The following is an 18,600-nucleotide window of genomic DNA, read 5'->3' as shown; positions in this document are numbered from 1 at the left end:
ACTGTGCTCCGATGACCTCCACTCTCTCGTGCAGATGCCCAGGAGAGGGGTAGCTGGGTCCAGTGGAATTCTCTTCTGAGTTTTCTGAGGAAAGCCCACACTAATTTCCACTGGGGTGCTACCAGTTTATATTCTCCCAAGCAAAGCAGAAGGGTCCTTTTTCCACGCAAGCTCTCAAGCCTTTGTTCTTCGTGGTAGACATTCTTGCTGGAAGAAGACAGACTCTGGTGGTGTTGTTATGGGTATTCCTTGTCTCGTGCCTGCTGACCATTTCTCTTGCTTTTGTCGAGGATGCGTTGGTTTTAGTTGGCCAGTTAGTGCCGTGAGTCAGGCTGTAGGAAAGGAGTGAAGCACGGAGGTCAGGTGTGTCCCACAGTGGGCACGCCAGGACCTTTTAGATTTAAGGTCGGGTGTTTTTGAGTTCTGCTATTTCTAGATATTCCCCCTCCGTCTGAGGAATTGGCTGGCAAAAATGTCTTTCCCAGTTGGTAGGTCTCCAGTCAGTCTCTTGTGGGTCTCCTTTACTTCCAGGAACCTTTATGCTCGAGTACAATGCCATTTGTAGGTTTTGTAGCTTGTTATTGGTCTACATTGTGGGCATTCTGCTGAGGACGTCCATGGCTACGCTGTATGTTCTCTCAGAGTTTGTGTTTTTAATGCCCAGATGTATGATCCACTGGCGTCTGCTTTCAGCACAGGGTGAGAGAGTTGGTCAGAGTCGATCTTGCGCACGTGGACCACCAGTTTTCCCAGCGCCCTTTTTCCGTGGCCTGTGTTTTCTCCAGCCTAGGTTATTGGCTCCTTTGCCCAAGATGCAGTGTCTGAGGGTTTTGGGGGTTGTTTCTGCACCCTCTATTCTGTTCCCTACGTCCAGCTGTCTGTGTGCGTGCATTGGTACCATTGTGTCTCTCGTGGTCTGCCCAGGGACGGAAGTGAGGAAGTCTTCCCGTTCCTTAGGAGACAGTCTGAGTCTCCCGAGCATGTTCCCCCGGGTGTCCTGTTGTCTCACTGAGAGAGCCATTCATTCACTTCCGTTGGCCACCAGGGTTTTGTACTGGGTCTTGAGGTGAGTTCAGGTCATGACTGTTGTATGTGTGCGTGTGTTTGTTTGTGTTTGCAGGACCTGAGTCCACCTGGAAGCAAGAGGAAGTGGCGTGGGAGTCCGTTTCTGCCTGGTGAGTGTGAGGGTCACGGGCTATGGAGGCAGAGGTGGCCTGTGAGATCTCAGGTGCAGGGAAAAGCGGGAAGTGGTCAGTTTCCCTACTTGATCTATTCTGCCAAGCTGGAAGTGAACTCTTTTCAGAGTTTGTTTTTGTCTTGGATCGCACCTCCCCTTACTTTGCAGGATTGGTCACCTGGAGTCCCCGTCGCCCACAGTGAACTACACTCGGGTTTCCCTGCACTCAGGGCAAGGCAGCTCAACACTCTCCTGTGGGAGGCCGTTGAGAGAGGAGACACTCCCCCTCTTTGTGCAGTTTGGCCTCAGTTTGGTGGTGGGGATTCCACAGCACAAATTGGCCCCAAACCAAACAGCCAACCCTGCGTGACTGCAGTATGGAAAGGACAGGCTGGGCAGACCCTGGATCACTGGGCTTCAGCAGGTCCTCAGGTCCCTTTGTTCCCCGGTGCCCTGCAAGTAACACGGAGCCCAGTGCTCTGATGTTGGAGCACCTGGATGCTTCTCAGTGTATGTGCCACACACCTGCTCACACTGAGCTGTGTGTACCCCTCCAGGCCCTTTACGGAAATCTTTTGAGTAGGGACCCTGGGAATTTGCCGATGTGTGCAGGCTGCTGGGCCTCTCCTGGGATCCTCCTGCCACGGAACTCCACTGCTCCAGAATGTCCCCTGTGTGTCCTGTGGCCTCTCTTTAGGGGTCCAGGGCGGACCAGGGGATAGCTGTGAAGGCCAGTCCTTCCTGGTTACCATGCTGTTCTCCTTACAGGTACCTGGAGGGCGGAGACAGTGCCGCCAATTACCTGGCACACAGTGTAGATGAAAGTTATTCGACCTTTTCCACATGGTGCAACGTCTCAACGTTCCCCGAGCCTGCCTGGAGTCCGGGCTTCCCCGGTGAGGAGCACTGGGTTCCCTCTTTGCTGGGTGAGGCCAGTTGAGTGTGCCACCTGGGGAGATAGTCAGGCTCATTCTCTTTCCTCGTTAGTGTGTGTCTGCAGCATAGGAGGATGACATGACCCTTGGGGATTTGGAGCATGTCCGTACCCCATCTGGATCCTTTGTACTCTCCCGGACCCACCACCACGCCCTCCCGTCCTGGTCCTTGGGCCTCCCTTGCCGCTTCGGACTCTACCTCCCTATTTCCAGGCGTCTGTCTTTTCTTTGGCTGTCGAAACTCTTTTTCCTTTGGGTGTGTCCTGTTGGAGATCCCCCCTGTCATATTTCCACCTCCGACGTTCATTGTTTGACTTCTAATTATGACCTCAATAGCCATCCACCTTGCCATCAGTGCCTGCAGTTTATCTTTGGTCATGGTTCAGCAGTATTCCTTGTGTACGTTCACCACCTTTTCATCGTCCGTTCGTCTTCGATGGGCATATGGATCACTTCCACGTTTTACCTCTCTGTAATGCTGGTGCTGGCCTAAGTGTCTCAGTTTACTTCCTGTTTGCTTGAGCAAAACCTCTGACACAGATGAAAGGGGGAAAGGTTTATCTTGACTGACAGTTTGTTGATGTTTCGATCCATAGTTGGCTGGTTGTAAGGCAAGATGGCGTGGTTGAAAAGAAAGAGTTCACGGCTAGGCAGGCAGTAAGAAGCAAAGGCTGGGGGCAGGAGGAAGGGTCTAGCTATCTCCAGGGCACGCCCACAAGGACCCTCTCCTCCCACCAGGCTTCACCTCCCAGCATGAGACCCAGACAGAAACCCATCCGTGCACTAGCCCCGGTATGACAGGCCCGATCCAGTCACTTGCCACACGCACGGCCTCTGAGCAGAGAAGGCTTTGGGGGGACATCTAGATGTAAGCCGTAACGGTCAGCGTGTGTGTGCATGCAGCACTGTGCTCCGATGACCTCCACTCTCTCGTGCAGATGCCCAGGAGAGGGGTAGCTGGGTCCAGTGGAATTCTCTTCTGAGTTTTCTGAGGAAAGCCCACACTAATTTCCACTGGGGTGCTACCAGTTTATATTCTCCCAAGCAAAGCAGAAGGGTCCTTTTTCCACGCAAGCTCTCAAGCCTTTGTTCTTCGTGGTAGACATTCTTGCTGGAAGAAGACAGACTCTGGTGGTGTTGTTATGGGTATTCCTTGTCTCGTGCCTGCTGACCATTTCTCTTGCTTTTGTCGAGGATGCGTTGGTTTTAGTTGGCCAGTTAGTGCCGTGAGTCAGGCTGTAGGAAAGGAGTGAAGCACGGAGGTCAGGTGTGTCCCACAGTGGGCACGCCAGGACCTTTTAGATTTAAGGTCGGGTGTTTTTGAGTTCTGCTATTTCTAGATATTCCCCCTCCGTCTGAGGAATTGGCTGGCAAAAATGTCTTTCCCAGTTGGTAGGTCTCCAGTCAGTCTCTTGTGGGTCTCCTTTACTTCCAGGAACCTTTATGCTCGAGTACAATGCCATTTGTAGGTTTTGTAGCTTGTTATTGGTCTACATTGTGGGCATTCTGCTGAGGACGTCCATGGCTACGCTGTATGTTCTCTCAGAGTTTGTGTTTTTAATGCCCAGATGTATGATCCACTGGCGTCTGCTTTCAGCACAGGGTGAGAGAGTTGGTCAGAGTCGATCTTGCGCACGTGGACCACCAGTTTTCCCAGCGCCCTTTTTCCGTGGCCTGTGTTTTCTCCAGCCTAGGTTATTGGCTCCTTTGCCCAAGATGCAGTGTCTGAGGGTTTTGGGGGTTGTTTCTGCACCCTCTATTCTGTTCCCTACGTCCAGCTGTCTGTGTGCGTGCATTGGTACCATTGTGTCTCTCGTGGTCTGCCCAGGGACGGAAGTGAGGAAGTCTTCCCGTTCCTTAGGAGACAGTCTGAGTCTCCCGAGCATGTTCCCCCGGGTGTCCTGTTGTCTCACTGAGAGAGCCATTCATTCACTTCCGTTGGCCACCAGGGTTTTGTACTGGGTCTTGAGGTGAGTTCAGGTCATGACTGTTGTATGTGTGCGTGTGTTTGTTTGTGTTTGCAGGACCTGAGTCCACCTGGAAGCAAGAGGAAGTGGCGTGGGAGTCCGTTTCTGCCTGGTGAGTGTGAGGGTCACGGGCTATGGAGGCAGAGGTGGCCTGTGAGATCTCAGGTGCAGGGAAAAGCGGGAAGTGGTCAGTTTCCCTACTTGATCTATTCTGCCAAGCTGGAAGTGAACTCTTTTCAGAGTTTGTTTTTGTCTTGGATCGCACCTCCCCTTACTTTGCAGGATTGGTCACCTGGAGTCCCCGTCGCCCACAGTGAACTACACTCGGGTTTCCCTGCACTCAGGGCAAGGCAGCTCAACACTCTCCTGTGGGAGGCCGTTGAGAGAGGAGACACTCCCCCTCTTTGTGCAGTTTGGCCTCAGTTTGGTGGTGGGGATTCCACAGCACAAATTGGCCCCAAACCAAACAGCCAACCCTGCGTGACTGCAGTATGGAAAGGACAGGCTGGGCAGACCCTGGATCACTGGGCTTCAGCAGGTCCTCAGGTCCCTTTGTTCCCCGGTGCCCTGCAAGTAACACGGAGCCCAGTGCTCTGATGTTGGAGCACCTGGATGCTTCTCAGTGTATGTGCCACACACCTGCTCACACTGAGCTGTGTGTACCCCTCCAGGCCCTTTACGGAAATCTTTTGAGTAGGGACCCTGGGAATTTGCCGATGTGTGCAGGCTGCTGGGCCTCTCCTGGGATCCTCCTGCCACGGAACTCCACTGCTCCAGAATGTCCCCTGTGTGTCCTGTGGCCTCTCTTTAGGGGTCCAGGGCGGACCAGGGGATAGCTGTGAAGGCCAGTCCTTCCTGGTTACCATGCTGTTCTCCTTACAGGTACCTGGAGGGCGGAGACAGTGCCGCCAATTACCTGGCACACAGTGTAGATGAAAGTTATTCGACCTTTTCCACATGGTGCAACGTCTCAACGTTCCCCGAGCCTGCCTGGAGTCCGGGCTTCCCCGGTGAGGAGCACTGGGTTCCCTCTTTGCTGGGTGAGGCCAGTTGAGTGTGCCACCTGGGGAGATAGTCAGGCTCATTCTCTTTCCTCGTTAGTGTGTGTCTGCAGCATAGGAGGATGACATGACCCTTGGGGATTTGGAGCATGTCCGTACCCCATCTGGATCCTTTGTACTCTCCCGGACCCACCACCACGCCCTCCCGTCCTGGTCCTTGGGCCTCCCTTGCCGCTTCGGACTCTACCTCCCTATTTCCAGGCGTCTGTCTTTTCTTTGGCTGTCGAAACTCTTTTTCCTTTGGGTGTGTCCTGTTGGAGATCCCCCCTGTCATATTTCCACCTCCGACGTTCATTGTTTGACTTCTAATTATGACCTCAATAGCCATCCACCTTGCCATCAGTGCCTGCAGTTTATCTTTGGTCATGGTTCAGCAGTATTCCTTGTGTACGTTCACCACCTTTTCATCGTCCGTTCGTCTTCGATGGGCATATGGATCACTTCCACGTTTTACCTCTCTGTAATGCTGGTGCTGGCCTAAGTGTCTCAGTTTACTTCCTGTTTGCTTGAGCAAAACCTCTGACACAGATGAAAGGGGGAAAGGTTTATCTTGACTGACAGTTTGTTGATGTTTCGATCCATAGTTGGCTGGTTGTAAGGCAAGATGGCGTGGTTGAAAAGAAAGAGTTCACGGCTAGGCAGGCAGTAAGAAGCAAAGGCTGGGGGCAGGAGGAAGGGTCTAGCTATCTCCAGGGCACGCCCACAAGGACCCTCTCCTCCCACCAGGCTTCACCTCCCAGCATGAGACCCAGACAGAAACCCATCCGTGCACTAGCCCCGGTATGACAGGCCCGATCCAGTCACTTGCCACACGCACGGCCTCTGAGCAGAGAAGGCTTTGGGGGGACATCTAGATGTAAGCCGTAACGGTCAGCGTGTGTGTGCATGCAGCACTGTGCTCCGATGACCTCCACTCTCTCGTGCAGATGCCCAGGAGAGGGGTAGCTGGGTCCAGTGGAATTCTCTTCTGAGTTTTCTGAGGAAAGCCCACACTAATTTCCACTGGGGTGCTACCAGTTTATATTCTCCCAAGCAAAGCAGAAGGGTCCTTTTTCCACGCAAGCTCTCAAGCCTTTGTTCTTCGTGGTAGACATTCTTGCTGGAAGAAGACAGACTCTGGTGGTGTTGTTATGGGTATTCCTTGTCTCGTGCCTGCTGACCATTTCTCTTGCTTTTGTCGAGGATGCGTTGGTTTTAGTTGGCCAGTTAGTGCCGTGAGTCAGGCTGTAGGAAAGGAGTGAAGCACGGAGGTCAGGTGTGTCCCACAGTGGGCACGCCAGGACCTTTTAGATTTAAGGTCGGGTGTTTTTGAGTTCTGCTATTTCTAGATATTCCCCCTCCGTCTGAGGAATTGGCTGGCAAAAATGTCTTTCCCAGTTGGTAGGTCTCCAGTCAGTCTCTTGTGGGTCTCCTTTACTTCCAGGAACCTTTATGCTCGAGTACAATGCCATTTGTAGGTTTTGTAGCTTGTTATTGGTCTACATTGTGGGCATTCTGCTGAGGACGTCCATGGCTACGCTGTATGTTCTCTCAGAGTTTGTGTTTTTAATGCCCAGATGTATGATCCACTGGCGTCTGCTTTCAGCACAGGGTGAGAGAGTTGGTCAGAGTCGATCTTGCGCACGTGGACCACCAGTTTTCCCAGCGCCCTTTTTCCGTGGCCTGTGTTTTCTCCAGCCTAGGTTATTGGCTCCTTTGCCCAAGATGCAGTGTCTGAGGGTTTTGGGGGTTGTTTCTGCACCCTCTATTCTGTTCCCTACGTCCAGCTGTCTGTGTGCGTGCATTGGTACCATTGTGTCTCTCGTGGTCTGCCCAGGGACGGAAGTGAGGAAGTCTTCCCGTTCCTTAGGAGACAGTCTGAGTCTCCCGAGCATGTTCCCCCGGGTGTCCTGTTGTCTCACTGAGAGAGCCATTCATTCACTTCCGTTGGCCACCAGGGTTTTGTACTGGGTCTTGAGGTGAGTTCAGGTCATGACTGTTGTATGTGTGCGTGTGTTTGTTTGTGTTTGCAGGACCTGAGTCCACCTGGAAGCAAGAGGAAGTGGCGTGGGAGTCCGTTTCTGCCTGGTGAGTGTGAGGGTCACGGGCTATGGAGGCAGAGGTGGCCTGTGAGATCTCAGGTGCAGGGAAAAGCGGGAAGTGGTCAGTTTCCCTACTTGATCTATTCTGCCAAGCTGGAAGTGAACTCTTTTCAGAGTTTGTTTTTGTCTTGGATCGCACCTCCCCTTACTTTGCAGGATTGGTCACCTGGAGTCCCCGTCGCCCACAGTGAACTACACTCGGGTTTCCCTGCACTCAGGGCAAGGCAGCTCAACACTCTCCTGTGGGAGGCCGTTGAGAGAGGAGACACTCCCCCTCTTTGTGCAGTTTGGCCTCAGTTTGGTGGTGGGGATTCCACAGCACAAATTGGCCCCAAACCAAACAGCCAACCCTGCGTGACTGCAGTATGGAAAGGACAGGCTGGGCAGACCCTGGATCACTGGGCTTCAGCAGGTCCTCAGGTCCCTTTGTTCCCCGGTGCCCTGCAAGTAACACGGAGCCCAGTGCTCTGATGTTGGAGCACCTGGATGCTTCTCAGTGTATGTGCCACACACCTGCTCACACTGAGCTGTGTGTACCCCTCCAGGCCCTTTACGGAAATCTTTTGAGTAGGGACCCTGGGAATTTGCCGATGTGTGCAGGCTGCTGGGCCTCTCCTGGGATCCTCCTGCCACGGAACTCCACTGCTCCAGAATGTCCCCTGTGTGTCCTGTGGCCTCTCTTTAGGGGTCCAGGGCGGACCAGGGGATAGCTGTGAAGGCCAGTCCTTCCTGGTTACCATGCTGTTCTCCTTACAGGTACCTGGAGGGCGGAGACAGTGCCGCCAATTACCTGGCACACAGTGTAGATGAAAGTTATTCGACCTTTTCCACATGGTGCAACGTCTCAACGTTCCCCGAGCCTGCCTGGAGTCCGGGCTTCCCCGGTGAGGAGCACTGGGTTCCCTCTTTGCTGGGTGAGGCCAGTTGAGTGTGCCACCTGGGGAGATAGTCAGGCTCATTCTCTTTCCTCGTTAGTGTGTGTCTGCAGCATAGGAGGATGACATGACCCTTGGGGATTTGGAGCATGTCCGTACCCCATCTGGATCCTTTGTACTCTCCCGGACCCACCACCACGCCCTCCCGTCCTGGTCCTTGGGCCTCCCTTGCCGCTTCGGACTCTACCTCCCTATTTCCAGGCGTCTGTCTTTTCTTTGGCTGTCGAAACTCTTTTTCCTTTGGGTGTGTCCTGTTGGAGATCCCCCCTGTCATATTTCCACCTCCGACGTTCATTGTTTGACTTCTAATTATGACCTCAATAGCCATCCACCTTGCCATCAGTGCCTGCAGTTTATCTTTGGTCATGGTTCAGCAGTATTCCTTGTGTACGTTCACCACCTTTTCATCGTCCGTTCGTCTTCGATGGGCATATGGATCACTTCCACGTTTTACCTCTCTGTAATGCTGGTGCTGGCCTAAGTGTCTCAGTTTACTTCCTGTTTGCTTGAGCAAAACCTCTGACACAGATGAAAGGGGGAAAGGTTTATCTTGACTGACAGTTTGTTGATGTTTCGATCCATAGTTGGCTGGTTGTAAGGCAAGATGGCGTGGTTGAAAAGAAAGAGTTCACGGCTAGGCAGGCAGTAAGAAGCAAAGGCTGGGGGCAGGAGGAAGGGTCTAGCTATCTCCAGGGCACGCCCACAAGGACCCTCTCCTCCCACCAGGCTTCACCTCCCAGCATGAGACCCAGACAGAAACCCATCCGTGCACTAGCCCCGGTATGACAGGCCCGATCCAGTCACTTGCCACACGCACGGCCTCTGAGCAGAGAAGGCTTTGGGGGGACATCTAGATGTAAGCCGTAACGGTCAGCGTGTGTGTGCATGCAGCACTGTGCTCCGATGACCTCCACTCTCTCGTGCAGATGCCCAGGAGAGGGGTAGCTGGGTCCAGTGGAATTCTCTTCTGAGTTTTCTGAGGAAAGCCCACACTAATTTCCACTGGGGTGCTACCAGTTTATATTCTCCCAAGCAAAGCAGAAGGGTCCTTTTTCCACGCAAGCTCTCAAGCCTTTGTTCTTCGTGGTAGACATTCTTGCTGGAAGAAGACAGACTCTGGTGGTGTTGTTATGGGTATTCCTTGTCTCGTGCCTGCTGACCATTTCTCTTGCTTTTGTCGAGGATGCGTTGGTTTTAGTTGGCCAGTTAGTGCCGTGAGTCAGGCTGTAGGAAAGGAGTGAAGCACGGAGGTCAGGTGTGTCCCACAGTGGGCACGCCAGGACCTTTTAGATTTAAGGTCGGGTGTTTTTGAGTTCTGCTATTTCTAGATATTCCCCCTCCGTCTGAGGAATTGGCTGGCAAAAATGTCTTTCCCAGTTGGTAGGTCTCCAGTCAGTCTCTTGTGGGTCTCCTTTACTTCCAGGAACCTTTATGCTCGAGTACAATGCCATTTGTAGGTTTTGTAGCTTGTTATTGGTCTACATTGTGGGCATTCTGCTGAGGACGTCCATGGCTACGCTGTATGTTCTCTCAGAGTTTGTGTTTTTAATGCCCAGATGTATGATCCACTGGCGTCTGCTTTCAGCACAGGGTGAGAGAGTTGGTCAGAGTCGATCTTGCGCACGTGGACCACCAGTTTTCCCAGCGCCCTTTTTCCGTGGCCTGTGTTTTCTCCAGCCTAGGTTATTGGCTCCTTTGCCCAAGATGCAGTGTCTGAGGGTTTTGGGGGTTGTTTCTGCACCCTCTATTCTGTTCCCTACGTCCAGCTGTCTGTGTGCGTGCATTGGTACCATTGTGTCTCTCGTGGTCTGCCCAGGGACGGAAGTGAGGAAGTCTTCCCGTTCCTTAGGAGACAGTCTGAGTCTCCCGAGCATGTTCCCCCGGGTGTCCTGTTGTCTCACTGAGAGAGCCATTCATTCACTTCCGTTGGCCACCAGGGTTTTGTACTGGGTCTTGAGGTGAGTTCAGGTCATGACTGTTGTATGTGTGCGTGTGTTTGTTTGTGTTTGCAGGACCTGAGTCCACCTGGAAGCAAGAGGAAGTGGCGTGGGAGTCCGTTTCTGCCTGGTGAGTGTGAGGGTCACGGGCTATGGAGGCAGAGGTGGCCTGTGAGATCTCAGGTGCAGGGAAAAGCGGGAAGTGGTCAGTTTCCCTACTTGATCTATTCTGCCAAGCTGGAAGTGAACTCTTTTCAGAGTTTGTTTTTGTCTTGGATCGCACCTCCCCTTACTTTGCAGGATTGGTCACCTGGAGTCCCCGTCGCCCACAGTGAACTACACTCGGGTTTCCCTGCACTCAGGGCAAGGCAGCTCAACACTCTCCTGTGGGAGGCCGTTGAGAGAGGAGACACTCCCCCTCTTTGTGCAGTTTGGCCTCAGTTTGGTGGTGGGGATTCCACAGCACAAATTGGCCCCAAACCAAACAGCCAACCCTGCGTGACTGCAGTATGGAAAGGACAGGCTGGGCAGACCCTGGATCACTGGGCTTCAGCAGGTCCTCAGGTCCCTTTGTTCCCCGGTGCCCTGCAAGTAACACGGAGCCCAGTGCTCTGATGTTGGAGCACCTGGATGCTTCTCAGTGTATGTGCCACACACCTGCTCACACTGAGCTGTGTGTACCCCTCCAGGCCCTTTACGGAAATCTTTTGAGTAGGGACCCTGGGAATTTGCCGATGTGTGCAGGCTGCTGGGCCTCTCCTGGGATCCTCCTGCCACGGAACTCCACTGCTCCAGAATGTCCCCTGTGTGTCCTGTGGCCTCTCTTTAGGGGTCCAGGGCGGACCAGGGGATAGCTGTGAAGGCCAGTCCTTCCTGGTTACCATGCTGTTCTCCTTACAGGTACCTGGAGGGCGGAGACAGTGCCGCCAATTACCTGGCACACAGTGTAGATGAAAGTTATTCGACCTTTTCCACATGGTGCAACGTCTCAACGTTCCCCGAGCCTGCCTGGAGTCCGGGCTTCCCCGGTGAGGAGCACTGGGTTCCCTCTTTGCTGGGTGAGGCCAGTTGAGTGTGCCACCTGGGGAGATAGTCAGGCTCATTCTCTTTCCTCGTTAGTGTGTGTCTGCAGCATAGGAGGATGACATGACCCTTGGGGATTTGGAGCATGTCCGTACCCCATCTGGATCCTTTGTACTCTCCCGGACCCACCACCACGCCCTCCCGTCCTGGTCCTTGGGCCTCCCTTGCCGCTTCGGACTCTACCTCCCTATTTCCAGGCGTCTGTCTTTTCTTTGGCTGTCGAAACTCTTTTTCCTTTGGGTGTGTCCTGTTGGAGATCCCCCCTGTCATATTTCCACCTCCGACGTTCATTGTTTGACTTCTAATTATGACCTCAATAGCCATCCACCTTGCCATCAGTGCCTGCAGTTTATCTTTGGTCATGGTTCAGCAGTATTCCTTGTGTACGTTCACCACCTTTTCATCGTCCGTTCGTCTTCGATGGGCATATGGATCACTTCCACGTTTTACCTCTCTGTAATGCTGGTGCTGGCCTAAGTGTCTCAGTTTACTTCCTGTTTGCTTGAGCAAAACCTCTGACACAGATGAAAGGGGGAAAGGTTTATCTTGACTGACAGTTTGTTGATGTTTCGATCCATAGTTGGCTGGTTGTAAGGCAAGATGGCGTGGTTGAAAAGAAAGAGTTCACGGCTAGGCAGGCAGTAAGAAGCAAAGGCTGGGGGCAGGAGGAAGGGTCTAGCTATCTCCAGGGCACGCCCACAAGGACCCTCTCCTCCCACCAGGCTTCACCTCCCAGCATGAGACCCAGACAGAAACCCATCCGTGCACTAGCCCCGGTATGACAGGCCCGATCCAGTCACTTGCCACACGCACGGCCTCTGAGCAGAGAAGGCTTTGGGGGGACATCTAGATGTAAGCCGTAACGGTCAGCGTGTGTGTGCATGCAGCACTGTGCTCCGATGACCTCCACTCTCTCGTGCAGATGCCCAGGAGAGGGGTAGCTGGGTCCAGTGGAATTCTCTTCTGAGTTTTCTGAGGAAAGCCCACACTAATTTCCACTGGGGTGCTACCAGTTTATATTCTCCCAAGCAAAGCAGAAGGGTCCTTTTTCCACGCAAGCTCTCAAGCCTTTGTTCTTCGTGGTAGACATTCTTGCTGGAAGAAGACAGACTCTGGTGGTGTTGTTATGGGTATTCCTTGTCTCGTGCCTGCTGACCATTTCTCTTGCTTTTGTCGAGGATGCGTTGGTTTTAGTTGGCCAGTTAGTGCCGTGAGTCAGGCTGTAGGAAAGGAGTGAAGCACGGAGGTCAGGTGTGTCCCACAGTGGGCACGCCAGGACCTTTTAGATTTAAGGTCGGGTGTTTTTGAGTTCTGCTATTTCTAGATATTCCCCCTCCGTCTGAGGAATTGGCTGGCAAAAATGTCTTTCCCAGTTGGTAGGTCTCCAGTCAGTCTCTTGTGGGTCTCCTTTACTTCCAGGAACCTTTATGCTCGAGTACAATGCCATTTGTAGGTTTTGTAGCTTGTTATTGGTCTACATTGTGGGCATTCTGCTGAGGACGTCCATGGCTACGCTGTATGTTCTCTCAGAGTTTGTGTTTTTAATGCCCAGATGTATGATCCACTGGCGTCTGCTTTCAGCACAGGGTGAGAGAGTTGGTCAGAGTCGATCTTGCGCACGTGGACCACCAGTTTTCCCAGCGCCCTTTTTCCGTGGCCTGTGTTTTCTCCAGCCTAGGTTATTGGCTCCTTTGCCCAAGATGCAGTGTCTGAGGGTTTTGGGGGTTGTTTCTGCACCCTCTATTCTGTTCCCTACGTCCAGCTGTCTGTGTGCGTGCATTGGTACCATTGTGTCTCTCGTGGTCTGCCCAGGGACGGAAGTGAGGAAGTCTTCCCGTTCCTTAGGAGACAGTCTGAGTCTCCCGAGCATGTTCCCCCGGGTGTCCTGTTGTCTCACTGAGAGAGCCATTCATTCACTTCCGTTGGCCACCAGGGTTTTGTACTGGGTCTTGAGGTGAGTTCAGGTCATGACTGTTGTATGTGTGCGTGTGTTTGTTTGTGTTTGCAGGACCTGAGTCCACCTGGAAGCAAGAGGAAGTGGCGTGGGAGTCCGTTTCTGCCTGGTGAGTGTGAGGGTCACGGGCTATGGAGGCAGAGGTGGCCTGTGAGATCTCAGGTGCAGGGAAAAGCGGGAAGTGGTCAGTTTCCCTACTTGATCTATTCTGCCAAGCTGGAAGTGAACTCTTTTCAGAGTTTGTTTTTGTCTTGGATCGCACCTCCCCTTACTTTGCAGGATTGGTCACCTGGAGTCCCCGTCGCCCACAGTGAACTACACTCGGGTTTCCCTGCACTCAGGGCAAGGCAGCTCAACACTCTCCTGTGGGAGGCCGTTGAGAGAGGAGACACTCCCCCTCTTTGTGCAGTTTGGCCTCAGTTTGGTGGTGGGGATTCCACAGCACAAATTGGCCCCAAACCAAACAGCCAACCCTGCGTGACTGCAGTATGGAAAGGACAGGCTGGGCAGACCCTGGATCACTGGGCTTCAGCAGGTCCTCAGGTCCCTTTGTTCCCCGGTGCCCTGCAAGTAACACGGAGCCCAGTGCTCTGATGTTGGAGCACCTGGATGCTTCTCAGTGTATGTGCCACACACCTGCTCACACTGAGCTGTGTGTACCCCTCCAGGCCCTTTACGGAAATCTTTTGAGTAGGGACCCTGGGAATTTGCCGATGTGTGCAGGCTGCTGGGCCTCTCCTGGGATCCTCCTGCCACGGAACTCCACTGCTCCAGAATGTCCCCTGTGTGTCCTGTGGCCTCTCTTTAGGGGTCCAGGGCGGACCAGGGGATAGCTGTGAAGGCCAGTCCTTCCTGGTTACCATGCTGTTCTCCTTACAGGTACCTGGAGGGCGGAGACAGTGCCGCCAATTACCTGGCACACAGTGTAGATGAAAGTTATTCGACCTTTTCCACATGGTGCAACGTCTCAACGTTCCCCGAGCCTGCCTGGAGTCCGGGCTTCCCCGGTGAGGAGCACTGGGTTCCCTCTTTGCTGGGTGAGGCCAGTTGAGTGTGCCACCTGGGGAGATAGTCAGGCTCATTCTCTTTCCTCGTTAGTGTGTGTCTGCAGCATAGGAGGATGACATGACCCTTGGGGATTTGGAGCATGTCCGTACCCCATCTGGATCCTTTGTACTCTCCCGGACCCACCACCACGCCCTCCCGTCCTGGTCCTTGGGCCTCCCTTGCCGCTTCGGACTCTACCTCCCTATTTCCAGGCGTCTGTCTTTTCTTTGGCTGTCGAAACTCTTTTTCCTTTGGGTGTGTCCTGTTGGAGATCCCCCCTGTCATATTTCCACCTCCGACGTTCATTGTTTGACTTCTAATTATGACCTCAATAGCCATCCACCTTGCCATCAGTGCCTGCAGTTTATCTTTGGTCATGGTTCAGCAGTATTCCTTGTGTACGTTCACCACCTTTTCATCGTCCGTTCGTCTTCGATGGGCATATGGATCACTTCCACGTTTTACCTCTCTGTAATGCTGGTGCTGGCCTAAGTGTCTCAGTTTACTTCCTGTTTGCTTGAGCAAAACCTCTGACACAGATGAAAGGGGGAAAGGTTTATCTTGACTGACAGTTTGTTGATGTTTCGATCCATAGTTGGCTGGTTGTAAGGCAAGATGGCGTGGTTGAAAAGAAAGAGTTCACGGCTAGGCAGGCAGTAAGAAGCAAAGGCTGGGGGCAGGAGGAAGGGTCTAGCTATCTCCAGGGCACGCCCACAAGGACCCTCTCCTCCCACCAGGCTTCACCTCCCAGCATGAGACCCAGACAGAAACCCATCCGTGCACTAGCCCCGGTATGACAGGCCCGATCCAGTCACTTGCCACACGCACGGCCTCTGAGCAGAGAAGGCTTTGGGGGGACATCTAGATGTAAGCCGTAACGGTCAGCGTGTGTGTGCATGCAGCACTGTGCTCCGATGACCTCCACTCTCTCGTGCAGATGCCCAGGAGAGGGGTAGCTGGGTCCAGTGGAATTCTCTTCTGAGTTTTCTGAGGAAAGCCCACACTAATTTCCACTGGGGTGCTACCAGTTTATATTCTCCCAAGCAAAGCAGAAGGGTCCTTTTTCCACGCAAGCTCTCAAGCCTTTGTTCTTCGTGGTAGACATTCTTGCTGGAAGAAGACAGACTCTGGTGGTGTTGTTATGGGTATTCCTTGTCTCGTGCCTGCTGACCATTTCTCTTGCTTTTGTCGAGGATGCGTTGGTTTTAGTTGGCCAGTTAGTGCCGTGAGTCAGGCTGTAGGAAAGGAGTGAAGCACGGAGGTCAGGTGTGTCCCACAGTGGGCACGCCAGGACCTTTTAGATTTAAGGTCGGGTGTTTTTGAGTTCTGCTATTTCTAGATATTCCCCCTCCGTCTGAGGAATTGGCTGGCAAAAATGTCTTTCCCAGTTGGTAGGTCTCCAGTCAGTCTCTTGTGGGTCTCCTTTACTTCCAGGAACCTTTATGCTCGAGTACAATGCCATTTGTAGGTTTTGTAGCTTGTTATTGGTCTACATTGTGGGCATTCTGCTGAGGACGTCCATGGCTACGCTGTATGTTCTCTCAGAGTTTGTGTTTTTAATGCCCAGATGTATGATCCACTGGCGTCTGCTTTCAGCACAGGGTGAGAGAGTTGGTCAGAGTCGATCTTGCGCACGTGGACCACCAGTTTTCCCAGCGCCCTTTTTCCGTGGCCTGTGTTTTCTCCAGCCTAGGTTATTGGCTCCTTTGCCCAAGATGCAGTGTCTGAGGGTTTTGGGGGTTGTTTCTGCACCCTCTATTCTGTTCCCTACGTCCAGCTGTCTGTGTGCGTGCATTGGTACCATTGTGTCTCTCGTGGTCTGCCCAGGGACGGAAGTGAGGAAGTCTTCCCGTTCCTTAGGAGACAGTCTGAGTCTCCCGAGCATGTTCCCCCGGGTGTCCTGTTGTCTCACTGAGAGAGCCATTCATTCACTTCCGTTGGCCACCAGGGTTTTGTACTGGGTCTTGAGGTGAGTTCAGGTCATGACTGTTGTATGTGTGCGTGTGTTTGTTTGTGTTTGCAGGACCTGAGTCCACCTGGAAGCAAGAGGAAGTGGCGTGGGAGTCCGTTTCTGCCTGGTGAGTGTGAGGGTCACGGGCTATGGAGGCAGAGGTGGCCTGTGAGATCTCAGGTGCAGGGAAAAGCGGGAAGTGGTCAGTTTCCCTACTTGATCTATTCTGCCAAGCTGGAAGTGAACTCTTTTCAGAGTTTGTTTTTGTCTTGGATCGCACCTCCCCTTACTTTGCAGGATTGGTCACCTGGAGTCCCCGTCGCCCACAGTGAACTACACTCGGGTTTCCCTGCACTCAGGGCAAGGCAGCTCAACACTCTCCTGTGGGAGGCCGTTGAGAGAGGAGACACTCCCCCTCTTTGTGCAGTTTGGCCTCAGTTTGGTGGTGGGGATTCCACAGCACAAATTGGCCCCAAACCAAACAGCCAACCCTGCGTGACTGCAGTATGGAAAGGACAGGCTGGGCAGACCCTGGATCACTGGGCTTCAGCAGGTCCTCAGGTCCCTTTGTTCCCCGGTGCCCTGCAAGTAACACGGAGCCCAGTGCTCTGATGTTGGAGCACCTGGATGCTTCTCAGTGTATGTGCCACACACCTGCTCACACTGAGCTGTGTGTACCCCTCCAGGCCCTTTACGGAAATCTTTTGAGTAGGGACCCTGGGAATTTGCCGATGTGTGCAGGCTGCTGGGCCTCTCCTGGGATCCTCCTGCCACGGAACTCCACTGCTCCAGAATGTCCCCTGTGTGTCCTGTGGCCTCTCTTTAGGGGTCCAGGGCGGACCAGGGGATAGCTGTGAAGGCCAGTCCTTCCTGGTTACCATGCTGTTCTCCTTACAGGTACCTGGAGGGCGGAGACAGTGCCGCCAATTACCTGGCACACAGTGTAGATGAAAGTTATTCGACCTTTTCCACATGGTGCAACGTCTCAACGTTCCCCGAGCCTGCCTGGAGTCCGGGCTTCCCCGGTGAGGAGCACTGGGTTCCCTCTTTGCTGGGTGAGGCCAGTTGAGTGTGCCACCTGGGGAGATAGTCAGGCTCATTCTCTTTCCTCGTTAGTGTGTGTCTGCAGCATAGGAGGATGACATGACCCTTGGGGATTTGGAGCATGTCCGTACCCCATCTGGATCCTTTGTACTCTCCCGGACCCACCACCACGCCCTCCCGTCCTGGTCCTTGGGCCTCCCTTGCCGCTTCGGACTCTACCTCCCTATTTCCAGGCGTCTGTCTTTTCTTTGGCTGTCGAAACTCTTTTTCCTTTGGGTGTGTCCTGTTGGAGATCCCCCCTGTCATATTTCCACCTCCGACGTTCATTGTTTGACTTCTAATTATGACCTCAATAGCCATCCACCTTGCCATCAGTGCCTGCAGTTTATCTTTGGTCATGGTTCAGCAGTATTCCTTGTGTACGTTCACCACCTTTTCATCGTCCGTTCGTCTTCGATGGGCATATGGATCACTTCCACGTTTTACCTCTCTGTAATGCTGGTGCTGGCCTAAGTGTCTCAGTTTACTTCCTGTTTGCTTGAGCAAAACCTCTGACACAGATGAAAGGGGGAAAGGTTTATCTTGACTGACAGTTTGTTGATGTTTCGATCCATAGTTGGCTGGTTGTAAGGCAAGATGGCGTGGTTGAAAAGAAAGAGTTCACGGCTAGGCAGGCAGTAAGAAGCAAAGGCTGGGGGCAGGAGGAAGGGTCTAGCTATCTCCAGGGCACGCCCACAAGGACCCTCTCCTCCCACCAGGCTTCACCTCCCAGCATGAGACCCAGACAGAAACCCATCCGTGCACTAGCCCCGGTATGACAGGCCCGATCCAGTCACTTGCCACACGCACGGCCTCTGAGCAGAGAAGGCTTTGGGGGGACATCTAGATGTAAGCCGTAACGGTCAGCGTGTGTGTGCATGCAGCACTGTGCTCCGATGACCTCCACTCTCTCGTGCAGATGCCCAGGAGAGGGGTAGCTGGGTCCAGTGGAATTCTCTTCTGAGTTTTCTGAGGAAAGCCCACACTAATTTCCACTGGGGTGCTACCAGTTTATATTCTCCCAAGCAAAGCAGAAGGGTCCTTTTTCCACGCAAGCTCTCAAGCCTTTGTTCTTCGTGGTAGACATTCTTGCTGGAAGAAGACAGACTCTGGTGGTGTTGTTATGGGTATTCCTTGTCTCGTGCCTGCTGACCATTTCTCTTGCTTTTGTCGAGGATGCGTTGGTTTTAGTTGGCCAGTTAGTGCCGTGAGTCAGGCTGTAGGAAAGGAGTGAAGCACGGAGGTCAGGTGTGTCCCACAGTGGGCACGCCAGGACCTTTTAGATTTAAGGTCGGGTGTTTTTGAGTTCTGCTATTTCTAGATATTCCCCCTCCGTCTGAGGAATTGGCTGGCAAAAATGTCTTTCCCAGTTGGTAGGTCTCCAGTCAG

The 18,600-nt window shown here is 53.2% G+C and overlaps 1 protein-coding gene across 1 annotated transcript in view; it reads left to right on the top strand.

Annotated features, from left to right (window-relative positions):
• LOC147822368 (uncharacterized) overlaps positions 1-18,600 on the top strand; it is a 105,238-nt gene that overhangs the window by 66,242 nt on the left and 20,396 nt on the right. The window contains exons 31-42 of the mRNA XM_087196989.1: positions 1,121-1,175; positions 1,946-2,073; positions 4,137-4,191; positions 4,962-5,089; positions 7,153-7,207; positions 7,978-8,105; positions 10,169-10,223; positions 10,994-11,121; positions 13,185-13,239; positions 14,010-14,137; positions 16,201-16,255; positions 17,026-17,153. Of these exons, the coding sequence (XP_087053115.1) occupies positions 1,121-1,175; positions 1,946-2,073; positions 4,137-4,191; positions 4,962-5,089; positions 7,153-7,207; positions 7,978-8,105; positions 10,169-10,223; positions 10,994-11,121; positions 13,185-13,239; positions 14,010-14,137; positions 16,201-16,255; positions 17,026-17,153 (1,098 nt within the window). The remainder of the gene's footprint in view (positions 1-1,120; positions 1,176-1,945; positions 2,074-4,136; positions 4,192-4,961; positions 5,090-7,152; positions 7,208-7,977; positions 8,106-10,168; positions 10,224-10,993; positions 11,122-13,184; positions 13,240-14,009; positions 14,138-16,200; positions 16,256-17,025; positions 17,154-18,600) is intronic.

Source organism: Heterocephalus glaber, unplaced genomic scaffold (assembly GCF_053883595.1).
Source record: "Heterocephalus glaber isolate CG9 unplaced genomic scaffold, H.glaber_assembly_v1.0 deba00001649, whole genome shotgun sequence".
Lineage (NCBI taxonomy): Eukaryota > Metazoa > Chordata > Mammalia > Rodentia > Bathyergidae > Heterocephalus > Heterocephalus glaber.
Note: the sequence above shows the minus strand (reverse complement) of the source record. Positions and strands in the feature narration are given on the sequence as shown.